Source organism: Diabrotica virgifera, chromosome 6 (genome assembly GCF_917563875.1).
Source record: "Diabrotica virgifera virgifera chromosome 6, PGI_DIABVI_V3a".
NCBI lineage: Eukaryota > Metazoa > Arthropoda > Insecta > Coleoptera > Chrysomelidae > Diabrotica > Diabrotica virgifera.
This window is the reverse complement of record NC_065448.1, coordinates 78,988,804-79,009,186: the sequence shown is the minus strand read 5'-3', so window position 1 is coordinate 79,009,186 and position 20,383 is coordinate 78,988,804. Positions and strand designations below refer to the sequence as shown.

The 20,383-nt window shown below is 32.6% G+C and overlaps 1 protein-coding gene across 4 annotated transcripts in view; it reads right to left on the bottom strand.

The window, feature by feature from the left end:
* LOC114335728 (E3 ubiquitin-protein ligase HECTD1) overlaps nt 1-20,383 on the bottom strand; it is a 228,659-nt gene that overhangs the window by 76,583 nt on the left and 131,693 nt on the right. For all 4 annotated transcript variants that reach the window (XM_028286013.2, XM_028286016.2, XM_028286015.2 and 1 more), the window contains 3 exons: nt 12,919-13,532; nt 8,148-8,319; nt 5,549-5,779 (listed from right to left, as the gene is read on the bottom strand). In XM_028286013.2, coding sequence (XP_028141814.2) covers nt 5,549-5,779; nt 8,148-8,319; nt 12,919-13,532 — 1,017 coding nt within the window. The remainder of the gene's footprint in view (nt 1-5,548; nt 5,780-8,147; nt 8,320-12,918; nt 13,533-20,383) is intronic.

Below are 20,383 nucleotides of genomic sequence, written 5' to 3'. Positions count from 1 at the left end.
AATAGGAACAACTGCATTTATAGAATAAGGATGGTAGGCGCAAAATCTTGGTCAAATGCTATTTAAATGCATTCATTTTTTTCGAATCCTGAGAAAACTAATAAGTATTTTTGAAAAATTTAAACGCAGAATGAAAGGCTGCATTATTACCGAGGGTCGAATGTCCCTGAAAACTTCTATAATGTTTATTTTAATAAGTTACAGGGGTGAAAAAGAAGAGAACATTTAGTGTGATTTTTAATTTCAAATATTTCATTTAACCCTTATCCGGGCAAGGTGGGTCCAACGGACCCGAGACAACAAATCTTTTATCATAAACTGATAAAAAAATTTTTATTGAATTTTAAGCATCACTGAATTTGTTTAGAAGCATTTTTGAAATCATTGCGTCGAAAGAATTTTGTCACGTAAAGGGGCAACACGGGCCCGTCGGACCCTATTTGTATTTATACCCAAAGTCTAAATCTTTGTTACAGAAGTTAATCTGGCAGTCAGGTAATGTTTTTGTGGATTATCTAAACGACTTTTATGATTCCGGAAACCCAATAATAAAGTCTAAACGTGTAACAATGTAAACATCTCTTTGATGTTCACATCTGGTGTTATATCTATTATTGTTCTCAATAGGTGTTATATCTATTCAAAATGAATTAAAACTGATAATCATTATTGAAATGCAATAATATTGTTAGGTAGGTACCTATACATATTTTGAAATAAATAATGCATCTGCTATCAGTCGTTTGATATCGATGTTAGTGTCGACAACTAATCTCCTAAAATTATATTGAATTACAGTGAAAGTAGATAGTGCGAATAAAATGTCCCGAAAACTAATCTATGGTTTTTTATTTTTATTGTTTTTTTTAACCTAATACTTAATAATAATTTAATTTGTCATATCAATTTGCTATTCTAGTTGGGAATAAGCTAACCTTGTGGCTTGTAAAAGTAAAATAATAATAAAAGTATGTAATATAATAATGATTCCTTGCATATCTCACCTACGTGGGTTATATCCAGGAATATTTGCAACATCCTTCTGTATTAATAATAATATGTAGTATCATTTAAGATCTTGAAACTTTTAAAGGGTTTTCACCCATAACTTTTTGGTGGCTCACGCATGCATGCTATTGGCTTAACACTGATGATGGATTACCTATTAATCCGAAAACGTTTTGTTTTGTGATTTAACTCTTATTGGGGTCTTTTAAATTACCTTTTACAAAGGATCTTGTATTTTTTGTGATTTATGGTATACAGCCAGCTACAGGAACTTTATTTTTCTCGTGGATTTTTAAAATAATTATATTCTTCTGACTTATGCGCTTTATTCATTTTGTAAAGATTGTTTTTATAGGTACTTTATACATGAGCTGCTGATTACCATAATCTTTTCTCAGAAGAGATTTTACACAATAATGAAAGGCAACAACACCGTAATCTTTTTCCAGGGTATGCCTAAACATCAACCCCTCTTTTCTAATAAAATGGCATGGTAGATTTACAAAAGTTTTTATTTATTTATTAAGTCTTTATTTGGCTCCAAATGTTTATAACAAGTGAATAAATATTTTTTCTGCAAAAGTTTTCTTGCATTTCATTATTTTGTGCAAATCCTTCAGGTAGATCACACCCTCGAGGTAGACCGCATACTATAGTAGCACCTTTTTTAAATCTAGACAATTTAAATTTAACTTTAATAAAAAATCAAAAAAGAATGTTAGAAATATAATATGGGTAAATATGAATAGTACATTCAAGAACAGTGGTGGGCCCAACAGACCCGAGTTGCCCGGTTACGTAAGTAAAATGTGTTGCCCGGATAAGGGTTAAAAGAAACTTTTTGTTGATTCTAAGGGACTTTCGGTCCTCGGCAATAATGTAATCTTTCATTATGCGTTTAAATATTTCAAAAATATTTATTCGTTTTCTCAGGATTTCAAAAAATGAATGTATTTAAATAGCATTGGACCAAGATTTTGCGCCTACTTCCTTACGGTGCATTATAGTCGATTATGGCACTGTTGACGGGTAGAAAGTTTATCTGACAATCAATAGTTAAAGTTTAACATGAATGAAAATACGTAAGAAAGGTAACCTCCTGTTTACATCAAAACTAGATGATCATTTTGCCTATTTAAAATCTGACCAAAATTAATGAAACAGCATATAAAGAATTTTCATCATTTAAAAACACAAGTAGAGTTTTTGGTTTTCATCTCCTTAAAGGGCACTCCCCGTTAAGATAGACAAAATGCCCCCACTCCCAGAATTAAATTTTTTCATTTTTTACGTTCTATGTGATAAAAAAATAAGACCCTAATACCAAAAAGTCATTTTTTCGTTTTTTTTGTGGGCTGTAATAAATTTAAATTTTAAAAAATTCACACGCATCGTTGAGGCTTTTACAAAACTTATCTATGTTTTATAGACCAGTAAACTGAGTGTGCATAACCTAAAAATGCAACTTTTTTTTTTCTAAAAAAGCATACAACATTTTTTGGAGATTGCTAAGTCTAATTTTTCTTTATTTTGTGTATTTTATCAAAAAATATATTTCTGATTTTTGTCAGATTTTTCCGTAAAGTGTAGCATCAAAAACACGAAAAACTGGCTTTTTAGGGGGATTGATTAGAGACTTTCTCCATTTTAAACACATTGAAATAGATCAGGTCAAGGTTATATAGTAAATCCTCCCTTAACCGAAACATCGTTTAATCGAAACGGCTGACAGTTTCAATAATTTAGTCAACAAAAAATAAATTTTTATCGGAAAACGTAAACAATTCGATGGTAATTTGTCAACATCGTCAACATTGCTTTAATACAACTAAAGAACGCATTTAAATATACAACACATTACGAGATCACCTCATGGTATTTTTTAATACCAACTTTGACCAAGAATACCATGTAATTTGATACAAGAATAATACAAAAAACAATGTTATTTTTAACCGAAACTCTTGTTATCCGAAACGGCCTACCCCCAATTATTTCGGTTGATGGAGGTTTTACAAAAAATAATAATAATAATAATAAAAACAAAAAAAAAAAAAAAATACGTTTTAGTGGATAGGGCGAGTGGGTAGTGGGCCAAAATTGAGCTGAGTGCTATTATTTAATCGCATAGAACGTAAAAAAAAATAATTCTGGGAGTGAGGGCATTTTGCCTATATTAACGGGAATTTTGCCCTTTTTGAATTTGCATTCAAATTTATGACAATTTTAAATGGTTTTAAGTTACCAAATCAATATCTCTTAAAATATTCAAGTTAATAAGAATATTTACAACAAATATGTTAGTTCAACACTGACTAAAAATATTATTAGTTTTAGCGTTGGAATTACCATTACCTGGTTCACTGTATAATTGAATATCGCAAACGAGTCACTATTATAACAAGGAAAGCAAAAACAAAACTAGTCAAAGCAAAACTGAAAATAACAAGCATGAAATGTATTAAGTATTTAGATTAACAAATCAAAAAATATATTTAATTCAACCAAAAAGAAAAATGGACAGTCAAACTATATTATGCGAGGATTGCGTTTGTAAACTGGAAATATTGTTTTTATGCAAATACAATTAAAGAATAGTTTCACTTGTCACTCAGTTAAAAAGATAAAGTGGCGCCCTTTTTATATAGTCCAATTTTTCTTCAAATCTTTTAGTCAGTATGATTCTCTTTTTTACTTTCTCATTCTGTTTTATATAAACCGTTTCAGTATCCTTAGTCTAGATATGTTGAAAAGTAGAGGGGATAGTACACATTCTTGTCGTACTCCTCTTCCTATAGATATCTTTTTAAATTTGTGTTGTCCTTTTTATATAGTCCAATTTTTAAATCTACTTCCCTTAAGTCAGTACGATTCTCTTTTTTTACTTTCTCTTTTATATTAACCGTTTCAGTCCCCAGTCTAGAAATGTTGAAAAGTAAAGGAAATATTACACATCCTTTGTAATAATTCTCACAAAATGATCATTTATTTCTGTATTCCATTATGTTTGCACGCCTTCTGTGTTGTATTTTGTCGAAGGCATTCTCAAAGTTAACTAGACATATGAATACGTCACAGTTGACATCTCGACGCCGTTTTATGAGTGTTTGTATAGTAAATAATGCCTCACTATTGACAATGCGTTTTTTAAATTCCAGTTGGTTTCCTGTTGTTCTATCGTCCATTTTTTTGTACACACGTTCATATATCACTCGCAAGAAGACTTAAAACATGGTTCATTAAGCTGATCCTTTGATCCTCTTCATATTTCATTATGTTGGGTTTTCCACGGCATAGTACATATCGTTGAATAATTCTACTAGTATATCAATGTGGTTCTCTGTTAGTGGTGTTAAGATTTTTGTAGATATTTCATCCGGTCCCATGCTTTATTATTTTTTAAACGTTCTAGTGATTTTTCAATTTCCCCTTTGGAAAATTGTAGGTCTCTTGGTTCTATTATCTCCATTCTTTTGTCGTCTTTAAATAGCTCTTTTATATATTCTTCCCATTTATTTATTTTCTCTGCACTTTCAATTATTACATTGCTGTTTTTGTCCATTATGATTCCAATACCTCTTTGTTTGTATGTCAGCTGTTTCTTTAATTTACCTGTATATGTTACAGCTGTCATGTTGTTTTTCTAATTTTTCTATTTCTACACATTTTGCTGATAGTCACAATTCCTTAGCTTCTTTGATTTTTTGTTTGATTGTTTTATTTACGTCGTTTCCGATATCAATGACTTTATTTCTTCATTTAGGTTATTTGCTTTTAGGTGATGTATCGCCCTCCAGTTGTTGTTTTATGATGTTCCTCAGTATATTTTCTCACTCTCTCCAGATTTCTGTTAAATTGTCCTTGTCTTTCTACTGTCTGGGATTCTTCGTGTATTAATTTGTTTTTTGATCTGTTCGCAGAGATCAGCTTCTTTTAGTCTTCTTAGATTCATTCTAGGTGCTTTGGTGAGTGTTATTATTTACTTTAGTTTGAGTTTCGTGTCTGCTAAATCAAAGTTGTAGTCACTTACTATATCTGCCCCTGGGTAAGTTTTAGTCGATAATATGGCGATACGGAATCTTTGGTTTGTAATGATGTAGTCAATTTGGTTTCTTATTATGTTCTCACCGTCATCTCTAAGGGGCTTTCCGGGTGTATATTCTTTGGACTGGTAGTTTAAACCATGTGTTCTTGATAATAGATAATGAATTCATGGTCCTTGCAAAGCTGAACTAGCCTCTCTCCTCTCTCATTAAGTCGCCTAATATAATATTAACCTATTTTTTTTTTGTTTTCTTCCAGTGTTTTTTCTAGTTCATTACAATCTGTCTATTTCTACCTCTGTGCTATCAGATGTCGTTGCGTATGCATTGCGTAATGATGTTTATATTGCGGGGCAAAATAGTAAGAATGAAATAATATCGTTCTGAATTTAAGATGGAAACCTTAATAAATTTTTGAATACTGGATCACTATAGTAAATACTCTAACAAAATTCCCAGTTGCTAAGCAATCTCAAAAATAAATAAAACTTTCTAACCTGACGTATCTGCTCCACCTTCGGGCGATCCGCTGGAATACATTGTAGCCAATTTTCCATCCAATATAAACCTAAACCAACCGTTAGAGCCGTTTGATAACTCCAGTGCGGCAGCGTCGGACCAAATGTAAAGACAATCTCTACCTCTGCAAATGGACCAATCTCTCCAATGGTAAGCTTTTCCAGGTAAGATCTCTCTTGCATCTTCAACTTGAGTAGTTTCAGGAGGTTCTAAAGGAATACAATTGTTAATACATGATTTTTCATCACAAATTTAACAAGAATACCTATTGCATAATTTTTTATCATAATATTCAATGGATTACTATGAAATATCAGAGAAAGAAAAAGTTTTAAAGAAAATGTAGGCGATTGTAATAAATAAATAATGGTAACAGTCTAAGAGCTAGTGAACCCTCCGAGTAACGGTCTTCCTGTAAGGCTAGAAATTTGTATAGTGATAATTCATAGCACACCAAGGCTAAAAACCATGACCTGGCAGGCATCAGCCGCAGCCCTGCACGTGTATCTACCAGGTGAGTCAAAAAGTGCATATTTTAGGAGAAAAATAAACATTCTCCTGTAAAGATTAAATTTAAGTATGTGTTTGAGTAAGTCATTTAGAAGAAATGTGTACAATGCCAGGCGACTCTGAACAGCATAAGACCTTGCCAGGCGAGGGGAAAGATTAGGGTTTTTTCCTAAAATTTTTTTTTTTGCATCGAACAAAGTTTTTTTTAGGTTTTTTGAATCATTCCAAACCGAAAAGATCTTTAGGGACTTTCTTCTTAGGCTAATAGTTTTTGATATATAAGCGACTAAAAATTTAAAAATCGCGAAATCGGCCATTTTTAACATTGAATCGGACATTTAACTGAAAATTTCAATGTTGCCAAGGTAGGTAGATATTCTTTAAACGTCGATTGATGAAATCCCGAAGAGTTTTTTGCAATACAATATCGAAAACCCCCTTGTTTTTTATTTGCTAATTAAGCGGACACACTAGTATAAGTGAGAACGTTTGAGCTTGCATAAATTCATTATCTCGAGAATGTGCAAATTTGAAGAGACATCCTCGGACAGGTCGATTTTTATTTTTAAATTATAACTTTTTAGCATATATATAATTCTAGTGACGTCATCCATCTGGGCGTGATGACGTAATCGATAATTTTTTTGAATGGGAAGGGTCGTGTGATAGCTCATTTGAAAGGTTATATTTAATTCTCTATTCAGAAATATAAACATTAATATAATTATTTATACACGATGTACAAAAAAAAATTTTTTATTAAATTAAGTTACACAAAAAGAAGAACAATTTTTTGCACACCATTTGTATAAATAATTAGGTTAACGTTTATATTACTGAATAGAGAATTAAATAACCTTTCAAATGAGCTATCACACGACCCCTACTCCCATTCAAAAAAATCATCGATTACGTCATCCCGCCCAGATGGATGACGTCACTAGTATTATATATATGCTAAAAAGTCCTAATTTAAAAATAAAAATCGATCGGTCCGAGGATTTCTCTTCAAATTTACCCATTCTCGAGATAATGAATTTATGCAAACTCAAACGTCCTCACTTATACTACAGTGTCGCGCCCGCTTGATTAGCAATTAAAAAACAAGGGGTTTTTCGATATTTTATTGCAAAAAACTCTTCGGGATTTCATCAATCGACGTTTAAAAAATATCTACCTACCTTAGCAACATTGAAATTTTCAGTTAAATGTCCGATTCAGGGTTAAAAATGGTCCATTTAGCAATTTTTAAACTTTTTAATCGCTTATATGTCAAAAACTATTAACCTAAGTGAAAAGTCACTAAAGACCTTTTCTGTTTAGAATGATTCAAAAAATCTAAAAAAAACTTTGTTCCATGCAATCGCCTGGCATTGTACACATTTCTTCTAAATGACTTACTTAAATACATACTTAAATTTAAACCTTACAGGAGAAAGTTTATTTTTCCCCTAAACTATGCACTTTTCGATTCACCTGGTAGATACACGTGCAGGGCTGATGCCTGCCAGGTCATGGTTTTTAGCCTTGGTGTGCTATGAATTATCACTATACAAATTTCTAGCCTTACAGGAAGACCGTTGGTCGGAGGGTTCACTAGCTCTTAGACTATAACATTCCATTCCACGATTAAATTGAGAATAAATTCGAGGATATATTGATATCCAGTTAGCCTAGATCGGTTTCAGAAAGTATTGCGTTATAGTAGACTCGGAATGTTACTAGAAAATTCACACTGAAAATAAAAAAATTCAGTTTGACAACATTGTGTGAAGACCAAGTCTTCTCGGATACCAACGGGACCGTTATTTAGTCAAGACAAATTAATATATTTTTTTTCCAACAAAAATGAAATGTTATAACCAAATAATGTTTTAAATATGATGTACAGAATAATACAGAATAGTGATAAAGTGTTCAGTGTAAGTTCTACATTGCCTAATTCCTAATTTACAATGATTAATGCGATTTTAAACATTTATACCAACCACTGATACCGCCACTTTTTTGCACATTCTGACCTAATTCAGTTTCTACTATACCATAGTTACAATAGCAACAACATACCTTCAGTTGTAGTGTCGGTTTCTTCAGTTTCTTGCGGTTCTGGTGGACCTGCTAGGGCTTGAACTTTGGTGAAAATACCCAACCTTGCAAAATGGTCTAAAAATACTTCTTGTAATTTTGACATCAAATCTTGTATAATCAACAAGACTATAGAATGACCATCTTCATCATCCTGCAAAATGAAAATATGCAATTGAATTAGTTTTTATCATATTCAAGAAAATAACATATAAATTACAGAATACTCATTTGCTAATTACAATAAACCAAAAATCGCGCAGTGTTAAATATATTAAGACCTTAAAATCCACAATAAACAAAATTGATATTGGATTGAATTTTTAAAGGAATATAAATTTCCATGACTTATTTAAGGTAGCACTCCTTAGATGGATAAGGCATGTAATCAGACAAGAGGAAGGTGCAACAGTCAAAAAAGTTTTTGACCGAAGAGGGCAGATTGGACAACGAGCCAGAGGAAGACCGAGGCTTAGGTACCAAAACAACTTGAAGGACGATTTAAAGTCTATTGGAGTTAGAGAGTCCGTTTCAGAAACGGACTAGGAACCATAGAGGCGTTATTTGCTTTTAAAGTGTTAGCTCAAAGATGCATGGATATGAACGTGGATGTGCATGTTTATTACGTTAATTTTGACAAAGTAGGACATGAAAGATTAGTCCAAATTCTAAAGACCAAAAACATAGGCAAAAGGGACTTACGAGTAATAACAAACCTTTACTGGAATCAAAGAGCACAAATTGTAATAGATAAAGAACCCAGTCCAGAAATTGAAATCAGGAGAGGAGTTAGGCAGGGATGTATTATGTCTGCATTACTATTTATAGTGAAGGCATTTTTGAAGAAGCATTCATATCTTAAAGTGAAGGAATATTGATTAATGGAAGATCTATTAACAACATAAGATATTATGCAAATGACACCGTAATTATGGCAAGCTCTGCTGAACCACTACAATTACTTCTAAACAAAACAAACAGTTTCTGTGAAAAATATGGATTAAAAATGAATATAAAAAAGAATGTGTGTGTACTTTGTACGCACGTAAGAAGTTATACTTCTATTATATGATTTCTTAAAAATAAATATATTTTAAACAGTTTGTTTTATTTTTTTTAAACACCAAACTAATTTTGTGGTTACCGCTTTCAAAAAAATAAAAAGAAAGTATAGGATTGCTCCGGATTCGAACTCAAGACCTCTCGATCTCTGGCCGAATGCTATACCAAATACGCTACGAGGACTGTGTCTATGAAATTTTACTCTCAATCGCGTCTAAAGAAGTATAACTTCAAAAAGACTAAATACATGATAATAAGAAAGAAAACAAATATACAAACAAACATACATTTAGGAAATGTGCCGATAGAAAGGGTTGATAAATACAAATATCTAGGAATCTGGATTTTAGACAATATAGATCAAACAACAGAAATAAGGGCCAGGATAGAAATAGCAAGAAATGCGTTTGTAAAAATGAAAACAATTCTCTGCAACAAAGACCTTAGATTAGAACTGAGAGTAAAGGGCGCTTCACAGCTTGCAATTGTACTTGCAAGACGCAAGAAAGTTGCCTAAAGGCATGCGCAGTATGTCGTCAGTTGATTATTGCATGCAATTTCTTGCAATTGCGCGATAATCGGTTTGGTGCCATTTTCTCTGCAAGTTTTCATGCAAGTCTAGGGGAGTTTGTAGGAAGTTTGATTTTTCCACAATGTCAAATGTCATAATCACTGATTTACATGGATACATGCCGATCAGCTGTTTTCTGTTTATGAAATATGTATCAAAATTTTCCCACGACGCGGCCACGCTTGAGAATGAATAATGAAATGGCACTTTCTGAGATTCTATAATTGTACTTGTACATTGCTACGGAAGTTCTCTTCTCTCTCCTGTAGCTAAGTATCTTAGCGCAATAATTAATTTGTGTTTCGCAGAAATAGTATCTCGAAATATATATTCCTTTGTGATCATGTGTTCAATTTTTCCCAAGAGTTTGTTAAATGTACCTACTTTCATTTATTCGTAGAAAATTAGAGTATTTTTCATCATCTACTTGGATAAATTATTCTGTTAGATATATATTACTCCTCTTCTTGTTCAACCAAGGTCACCCACCATCTCCGATCTCGGCGTTCTAAATTAAATTAGTAACTAAAAGGCTGGCTGCAGCAATAATAATACTTAAGGTTGCTGCTGCCGCTACCTTTTTCCTTTTATATTTGGCTATTTTTGATAGTCTTGGCATTTCGAAATTTACTAAGTTAAATAAACAACAATAAAGTAATAAAAAAAACAAAAATTTATAAGTTAGGTTAAGGGTAAAACTTTCTACATTTATTGCATACAAGCCGGGTTGCAAGCTGTAAAAAACCATGCAATAGGCTTGTATGAAAGTCTTGCATGCAAGAAATTGCAGCAAGTTTTCTTGCAAGCTGTAAAGCGCCCTTAAGAGCTTTGAGATACTATGTGTTTTCGATACTGCAATATGGACTTAAAAGCTGAACATTGAAGCAAGAACATATAAATAAGCTACAGCCATTTGAAACGTGGTGTTACAGAAGGATGTTTAAAATAGCATGGACACAGAAGAAAACATGGACAAGGAATACGAAATAATAAACACGATAAAAATAAGAAAGTTACAATATCTGGGACACGTAATGAGGGTACAGCGAAATGAACTGCTAAGACTGATAATACAGGAAGAGATAAGAGGAGGAAGGAGTATAGGAAAAAGGAGAGTGTCCTGGTTGAATAATTTTTAAGGGACTGGTTTAAATGCAGTTCTATAGAACTCTTCAGAGCAGCGGTAGATAACGTAAAGATGGTAATGATTTGATGATGATATACAACCTCCGATTGGGAGATGGCACTTAAAGAAGGAGTTAGAGCATGGAGAAGAGATGCCAGAGACAGAGGCGAATGGAGGATTGTACTGAAGAAGGCTTTGGCTCATAACGAGCTATGATGCCATTAGGAGGTATGGAGTAAGGTAAGGAGATATGATGACGTAGTAGCAGCAGCTGTGTCGTTAACTGAAGATTTGTTGATTGAACTTAACCCTTAAGCTCCTAGCGTTACATATTATGTAACGCAGAAACCACTAAAATCTTAAGCCTTAAATTCGGGAAGTGATTCTAATTTTAACTAGATGATGATGCAAGACTTTCAAGCGACACTTGTTTACTAGTTTTCAGCAGTTGGTTCGAGGATTTGATCTAACCTGTTTATTTAGTTGAGTGTTTTATGTGACGGTGTATATTATTTACGGTAAAAATGGATCTCAAGTTTGAGTAAGTATATTTTTAATATTCTTTTGTTATTATATTTTGTTTAAAGTGTTTTCAATTGAGAATAAATTAATGTCTTTTCTTATTGATAATATAAATTTTTAGAAATTTTATCCTGGTTTTGTAAAAAATGCCTTTAATTTTTGGTATGTACAGACGAGGAGTTTGGTGATGAGGAATATAATGATTTTAACAGGCTGTCCGAGAGAATTCTAAGAGCACCTGTTGAACTTGTTTTATGAAATAGTGAAAGAAATTTGAAATATATTATGATGATATTGACGACGCTCAGCCTTAGAGATCATCAGCAAAAGCTAAAAACTAGTGAAAGGAAAGTTGAAGTTGATATTATGGACCAGAATGTAGCTAGATACCAAGTAGGAATTTGCTCTAAAAATGATAGTGGTGCCTGTTTACATTGATGCTGGACATAACTATGGACATAATGGTCTATTTACATTGATGTTGGACATAACTGCACATAATAGATCCTATAATCCTATGCCACAACTAGAATTTCGAAGGTATCTAGTAACATCGTATCTTACGAAATATGGTACAAAACCAAAAGATGTAGGCAGGCAATCTTCGTCCAAAGTAGTTGTAGATATAAAATATGATAATATTGATCATCTCCTGACCTATATTCCTATAAGAAAAGGAGACGTTTTGCAGATGAATGCTGTAGTTCATATGTGCGTACCATGGGTTGCAAGTGCAATGTGGGAGTGTGCATCAAATGCAACATAGATTTTCACTACAATAACTTGATTATGATTTTTCATTTATCTAGTTTTGTATTTGTTTGTTATTTTGAAATTTATAATCGGAAATATTTTAAATATGTTTGCTCCTATATCTTCCTAGCGTTACATAATATGTAACGGCAACTTTCTAAAAAATAAAAAATAATTAAGAAAAAAATGTAGGTATGTATTTTGTTTTAAAACCTCCTGAATACATCAAAATAAAAAAAAATTCTAAATAAATTAATTCAGGATCTTAAGGGTTAACACGCACTTATACAAACACAAAATAGACATACACATATGCACACTCACACCATGCCCATTTGGCAAATCACTTGACAGCTTCATCATCTCTAACTTATAGTGAGATTTGTTCTGTAACTACGGTGCTCCCAATCCTGAAGTATAAAACCATATTGCCCACAAGATACATCACACAAGTGGGAAAAGTGTTGTTAAACGATGTCTCGGAGAGCTACTGAACTCTGGGAGATTAACAACAGGATTTGGTGCTAACTCAAGGGAATAATATAGTCACAGTGACAAACACAGATAACCCAAAGGACTCAGAAATGACATCTTATATCAAATGATGTGCACCGCATGCAAAAGAAAACGAAGAACAAAATAAAGTTAATACGATTAGATCTAGAGCACTTTTGACTACAGTTATACTTAGAGTTACGTTATATTTTTCTGTTGCTTACCTCGTTATCCAAAACTGTAGCAATGACTTCAACTACTTGTGTACCAAAATTTGGATTAGCGTCCATAGCACAAAGTTCTTCTAAAAGATTTGGCTGAATATAATGTACCATTTTTCTAATTAACCCCAAACTAGCTTTTCTAACACTGGCCAACATCGTTGATTGTAGAGTGGTGCAGAATACTGGTAATAATCGTTGTAAATAAATAGGAGCCATTTCCGGATCACCTTTTGGTTCGATGTTATCCTCGCTTTCAGATTCCGATTTGCGATTTCGTTCTTTATCCACGGGAATCATCCACTCGCCGGGGCTTTGTAAAATAGCGGCCACTTCCCTATGTCCTTCATCTGCTCTTTCCCTTGCCTTATCTAAAGGTGTTTTACCATCTTCGTCCCGTAAATCAGGATTGGCACCATGGCGTAAGAGGACTTTGGCGATCGCTGGACGGCCGAAGCAAGCAGCGTAATGGAGGGATGAGCTCCTCTGACCCTTATTTACATCGGCACCTTTTTCACATAGATATTCGACCATTTCATGGGTGCCAAAAGCAGATGCCCAATTTAATAGCGTTTGTCCAACGTCATCCATGAAATTTACTTCAACTCCGCCATTTTCTAAAACAAATAGGAATGTTAGCAACAATTCTTGTACTAATAAACAAGACGATAAAATAGATAAAAACAAAATTAACAACAATATAGATATCTGAATGTAGACCAAACACTCATTAGAAAAAGTAAACTAAATCAAACATTCATCAATATGTATAATCATTAATGATATAATTTTTTTGAAATGCTTTCTGCAGTCGATATAAGATAACATTAAATAATTTAACCTTATGCATATAGGCGAGGCAATAAAGCACTAAAATCGCCTAAACCTCTAACTTCTTTAAAGTAAGATGGATCGTTATGAAACCTTTGGCATTCGATTCGGGAGAGCTTCAGGAAAATTCTTAACACTTGGCATAAGAGACAAATGAAAATTGCATTGTTGTAGGCGTAAAATGCAGTTTCCAAAGAGCATCTCAAAGTGTTAAAAAAAAAACTCTGAGAAAGTAATCATGGAAATGAGTTCAATTTTCATACTCCGGCGGTTTTTGAGGTCGCTGAACAGGAATATTGGGTCGGCGAAGCTGTAAGAGGTACCTGGTGCCCGGTATGCACGTTGTCTTCCGGAGTTTTATGGAAATTTAATATGAAAACCGTTGAAACTTGTTATCCCGATGTTTTTGAGGTCGCTGAACACCAATATTACTTTGGAGATGCTGTACGAGGTACCTGGTGTCCGGTATCTACGTCATTTCCTAGAGTGTTATGAAAATTCGTTATGAAAATAGGTGAAATTTATTATCTGGGGTTTTTGAGGCCGCTGGACGCGAATATTGCTTCGTTTTATGAAAATTCTCGAAGTTTTATGAAAATTCGTTACTTCCGGGTTTTTTTTTAATATTTTCTTATATATTTTTAAATATCTTTATTTAGTTCTCTCAAGTCTTGTTGATTTACGTTATCTTCGGTTGTTAATTAATCATAGAGTCTGTTGGCATAGTTCTGGTGTCCCACAAGGGTCTCATTGTGGTCCCTTGCTCTTTAACTTGTTCGTTAACGATATTGGTAAGGCTATCAAAAACTCACACTTTCTACTATTTGCTGATGATCTTAAGTTATTTCGTTACATACAGGATATATCAGATAAAGATCTCCTGCAAGATGATGTTAATAATATATGTTTATGGTCGAAACAAAATGGTTTAAGCCTAAACCCGACTAAATGTTCTTGTATTTCATTTGGTCGTATAAATAATCTAACAGCTAATAGATATGTTCTTAATGATGTACTCTTGAATTCAGTTACTGAGATTAAAGATTTGGGTGTATTATTGGATTGTGCATTGACATTTAGAAGCCATTATCTTAAAATTAAGGAAACAGGATTTCGCAATCTTGGGTTTATTTATCGCAACAGTCATGATCTCTCACCTACTGTATTCAAATTACTGTACTGCTCTCTAGTGCGCTCAGGACTTGAATACTGTTCTGTTGTTTGGTCTCCATTTCATCAAGTCTACATTGATGGATTGGAGAGCGTTCAGCGGAAGTTTCTAAGATCTTTGGCTTATAAAGCACATACTAATATAAGAAATACTGAAAATTTTGTCATAGATTATTCTGGAATAATGTCTCAATTTAACATTGCTACACTGAAGAACCGCAGGTTGAGAGCTGATATGTTGTTTTTATTTAAACTTCTAAACAATGATATTAATTGTCCCTCCTTGTTGGATAATGTGTACTTCAATACAATTCATAGAACTCGACACACTGCACTCTTTCATATTCCTTTTCATAGAACTGAGTATTCTCGTCATTTTCCCTTGTCGAGAATGCTCAGTTTTTGCAATGACATGAAACTTGATCCATTCTGTCTAGGCATTAATGACTTCAAGAGGCAACTAGAGAATTTAATGAGTTAAATATGTGATATTTTTCATTTTCTAACTGTGATTTGATATATGTACTGTGTTATTTTACAAATTTTATTGGTTAATTGTTTTATATTCATTGTTTTTTATACATGATCTTACTTATTCTATTTTTTTTTTGTTTTTGTATTTTGTAAATGGTTCTACCGTAGAAATAAATAAATAAATAAATAAAAAAAATAAATGATTGTATGTTGACCCTAAAATTGTAAATCTAAGGCAGTTTGAAACTTTACAAAGATATCCAAAAAGCAGTGAACAAAAACCGTAATAATGAATGGAGACAAAGACAAGAACAAACATTTACCATTCACCAAAGACGAAAAAATTATTAGTTCACATTAGAGCAATTTTTTTTGTACTTTACAATTAAAGTACAAAATTACAAAGTACAATTCAAAATTGTACTTTGATTTTACCAATGTCATTACTTTTGTTTATTGTTGACACTCAACAGATTGCAAAATACTTTTAAAGTAAATAAAAAAAAGAGCGAAAAAAAAAACAACAAAACAGTTACTTTTATTATTATTATAATTATTGCTGATTATTTTTTAATGATTTAAATTTCCAATCGTGTAGTAAGATATTTCATCGCATGTTTAATTATGTCCATTCAGATTATTATTAGACTGGGAATAATCTGCTTACATTATTATACTGAAAATAAATTTAAGTATTTTGTTTCTGTTTAATTAGAAAGAGTTTTTAAAAGTTTTATAAGTTTTTTAAAAAGTTAAAATAAACGTTTAGTTCTGAATCTAATGTCAAATTGTCACAAGGGCAATATAAATCAGCAACTTTAAGAGCTCGAGTGTAATTCAGTAAGATTATTTCATGAATAAAACTGTATTTTTAAATAATTTTAACTAAAATTTTATTGATATCTTCGTCTGATTATTTGCTAAACTTGCTCATGGTATTAACTTTTACAAGTTGTAAAAAATTAATTGTGATAAATGTCACTCAATGTTTATTTACAAAGACTTGAATTTTGTATGTGAATATCAAAAAATAATCTTTCGAATATCACACGATAATAAGAATAAATAAAAAAAAATTGCTTCAGTTTGTTTTTCAAACTTGTTGTCATTCAGCAACAAGTTTTCGAAAAATTGTAGAATTATTTTCAATTTATTCTCACTCTCTTGTTACTACAAGTTATAAATTGCAATATACGGAAAACAGGTGCTACAATTTTTCATATATAAAAGCTGCCTGTCTAATATTAGGAAGACTATTACATGTTGTACCAATGTGAATGTTTCACCTTGACATACTAAAACAATACCCTTGGCACAAACTATTATTTTAAATTTTTTGAGAGATTCTTTGGCATCTATGTTTTTCATTGTCTAGACTGCATCGTTTTGTATTCGGAGGGAACAAGAAACTAATAGTTTCTCAAAAAATGACTTAAACCTAAATAGTCCATCGTTTATAAGTGGATCTGTAGAATATTATGTTTTTAAAATTTATTAATCTTTTTAATATATTAATAACATTTTAAGCTTCTATGCCAAGAGTCAGAATAAATCATCCCAAGATGATGGCTTCAAAACGACTAGTTTTACGTGAATGTATTCTTCTTCTTCTACGGCACTACAGCCCAAATTGAGCCTTGGCCTCCTTTATTTTTTGCCTCCACCCTTGCCTGTCTGTGGCTGCTCTTCTCCATACACGGACTCCTAAAAGGGCTTGTGCGTCGCTGTTTACTGTGTCTTCCCAGCGCTTTCGTGGCTTCCCAACCGGTCTCTTTCCTTGCATTCTAGCATTCAGTGCTCGTTTTGGTAGCCTATCCTCTCCCATTCTTATCACATGTCCGGCCCATTGCAATCTTTGTAATCCAATGAAGTCTGACAGGGGCGTTTCCTTATAAAGTTGATAAAGCTCGTTGTTGTATCGACTTCAACGTGAATGTATACTGTAATTAAATTGGACCTGTAAGGGTGGCCGTACACGTCTGCTGGGGCAGTTTACCAATGAGCGACATACACGGACTGCTCGAGCGGTCGTCCGTCGACTCTCTAATGCGTTTTCGCCTTTAGTTGCGGTAAATATTCCTAAATGTGTGCCACGAAAACATGCTGTTCAGTCAACTAATCCGCTCACCATTTAGTAATTGAATTTTTATAATATACAACACATATGTATTTGCAAGGTTAACTGAGGAGAGATATAATTTGGGACCTATAATGAGAAGTCATAAAGATGATATCTTGAGATTGATTTTAATGGGCAAAGTAGAAGAAAGAAGAGGTCCGGAATGAAGGCAACATTTATGGCTGCAAGACATGATACAATAACACAAGATACGATACGGAGCGTTCCTAATTTCGTTAAAGTTGCGCATGACGTCACGTTGTGAGTAGATCCTTTAAATTTCGAATGCATTGCCATTATGATTTGGGGATTTTAGCTTTTAATATCAGTTGTGGAACTTTCTAGAAGTGCTGTTTTGTTTAGTATGATTAAATATAATTATTGAGAACATATTCTAATAATAGAAACCAATTAGAAACGTGGAAGGCGCTTATGGACTAAAATTATTTCTGTTCGTGTTTCGAAAAATTATAAGAAACGCTGATACCCGTCTATTTTTAAATAAAAATCTGCACTTTTTAAACATAAATTTAAATGTACAGAGGTTGATTCATGCAAGTCAAATAGAGTCTATAAGCTTTATTTTTAATAGAGTACCCTGTATATTTTTATATTTTAAAAGCTGCTTAACAACCTGATTTCAACTAACTTTCAACTAACCTGATATCATGTAGGGTGAATTATGAATCATACATGGTGAAATTTTGAAATTATTAAGGATGGAATCCACTCATGGAATAAAATTGTTTGTGTCCTTATTTTAAAAAATTATAAAAAATGCTAGAACAGGTCAACTTTTAAATTTAAATGGGCGCTTTACAAACATAGATTTAAATTTACAGGGTGATTCACGCAAGTACTGCATATTCCATGATCTTTCGTTTTAATGAATCACCTTGTATATTTTTATGTGCTTAGAAGCTGCTATACAACTTTATCTCAAAAAAATGTAATGTGTAGGGTCCGTTATGAATAATACAAGGTGAAATTTTGAAAAGGTGAAATTTTGAAATTAGTCATAAATTTCGTCAAGACATTAAATACAAAACAAAAAAAATTGAAGGCACTTGTGGGAGTGCCGACAGAAGCGAAAACTTCTTATAGTATATAAATTACGAGCTCAATGCCTTTTCCCCATCCAAAAAGAAGTGCTATACCTATATCATATACGCGATGCGTATGCCCTATGCTATTTATGTACACATACACATAATTTATATACGTCAAAATTTATTTCAGCGAAGTGATGGCGGTCGCAAATTGAATAATTTTCATCATCCAAGAAGTGCACAACGTGCCTCAAGAAATTTTCACTTCAAATATTTATTTCGTCGAAGCGATGTCGGTCGCTAATCTAATACTTCTTCCCATCCAAAAAGTGCACAACGTCCCTAAAGAAGTTTTCACTTCAAAAATTGATTTCGTCGAAGCGATGACGATCGCGATGACGGTCCCTAATTCAATACTTTTCCCCCATCCAAAAAGTGCACAACGTCCGTAAAGAAATTTTCACTTCAAAAATAACGGTCGCTAATTTAATAATTTTTCTCCATCCAAAAAGTGCACAAAGTCACTCAGAAAGTTTTCACTTCAAAAATTTATTTCATCGAAGCGATGACGGTCACTAATTTAATACTTTTTTCTATCGAAAAAGTGCACAACGCCCCTAAAGAAGTTTCACTTCAAATATTTATTTCGTCGAAGCGATGCCGGTCGCTGATTTATTACTTTTTCCCAGCCAAAAAGTGCACAACGTCCCTAAAGAAGTCTTCACTTCAAAAATTTATTTCGTCGAAGCGATGACGGTCGCTAATTTAATAATTTTTCCCCATCCAAAAAGTGCACAACGTCCCTCAAGAAGTTTTCACTTCAAAAATGTGTTTCATCGAAGCGATGACGGTCGCTAATTTATTACTTTTTCCCCATCCAAAAAGAGCACAACGTCCCTAAAGAAGTTTTCACTTCAAAAATTTATTTCGTCGAAGTGATGACGGTCGCTAATTTAATAATTTTTCTCCATCCAAAAAGTGCACAACGTCCCTAAAGAAGTTTTCACTTCAAAAATTTATTTCGTCGAAGTGATAACGGTCGCTAATTTAATAATTTTTTCCCATCCAAAAAGTGTTCAACGACCCTTAAGAAGTTTTCACTTCAAAAATTTCTTTCTTCGAAGCGATGACGGTCGCCAATTTAATAGTTTTTCCCACCAAAAAAGTGCACAACGTCCCTAAAAAAGTTTTCACTTCAATATATATATGTACAAAATTTATTTCGCCGAAGGGATGACGGTCGCGAAATAAATCATTTTTCCCCATCTAAAAATAGGTTTTACATTTATTTTAAATTTAAATACTTCTATACAATTTTTGTATAGATACACATAATATAGATACGTACAAAATTTCTTTCGCCGAAGAAATGACGGTCGCGAAATAAATCCTTTTTTCCCCATCCTAAAATAAGTTTTACATTTATTTTAAATTTAAATACTTCTATACAATTTATATATACATACAAATAATATATAGCATGAGCGATGACGGTCGCAATGACGGTCGCGAATTCAATACTTTTTCCCCTATCCAAAAATCGCACGTCCCTAAAGAAGTTTTCACTTCAAAAATATTCTTTATACATACTTAGTTTAGAAAATGTATTTTTACTTTATACTTTATTTAGCTAAGTTTAAAAATAGTACTATTATTTAAAGTATGATAAATTATTAGATAATTTAAAAATTTTATGTAGGTATTTAATATCTTGACGAAAATTATACCTATATAATTTTAAAATTTCATCTTGTATTATTCATAATTGGTCCTATATAGTACATTTTTTTGTGATGAGGTTATTTAGCAAATTCCAAAAACATTG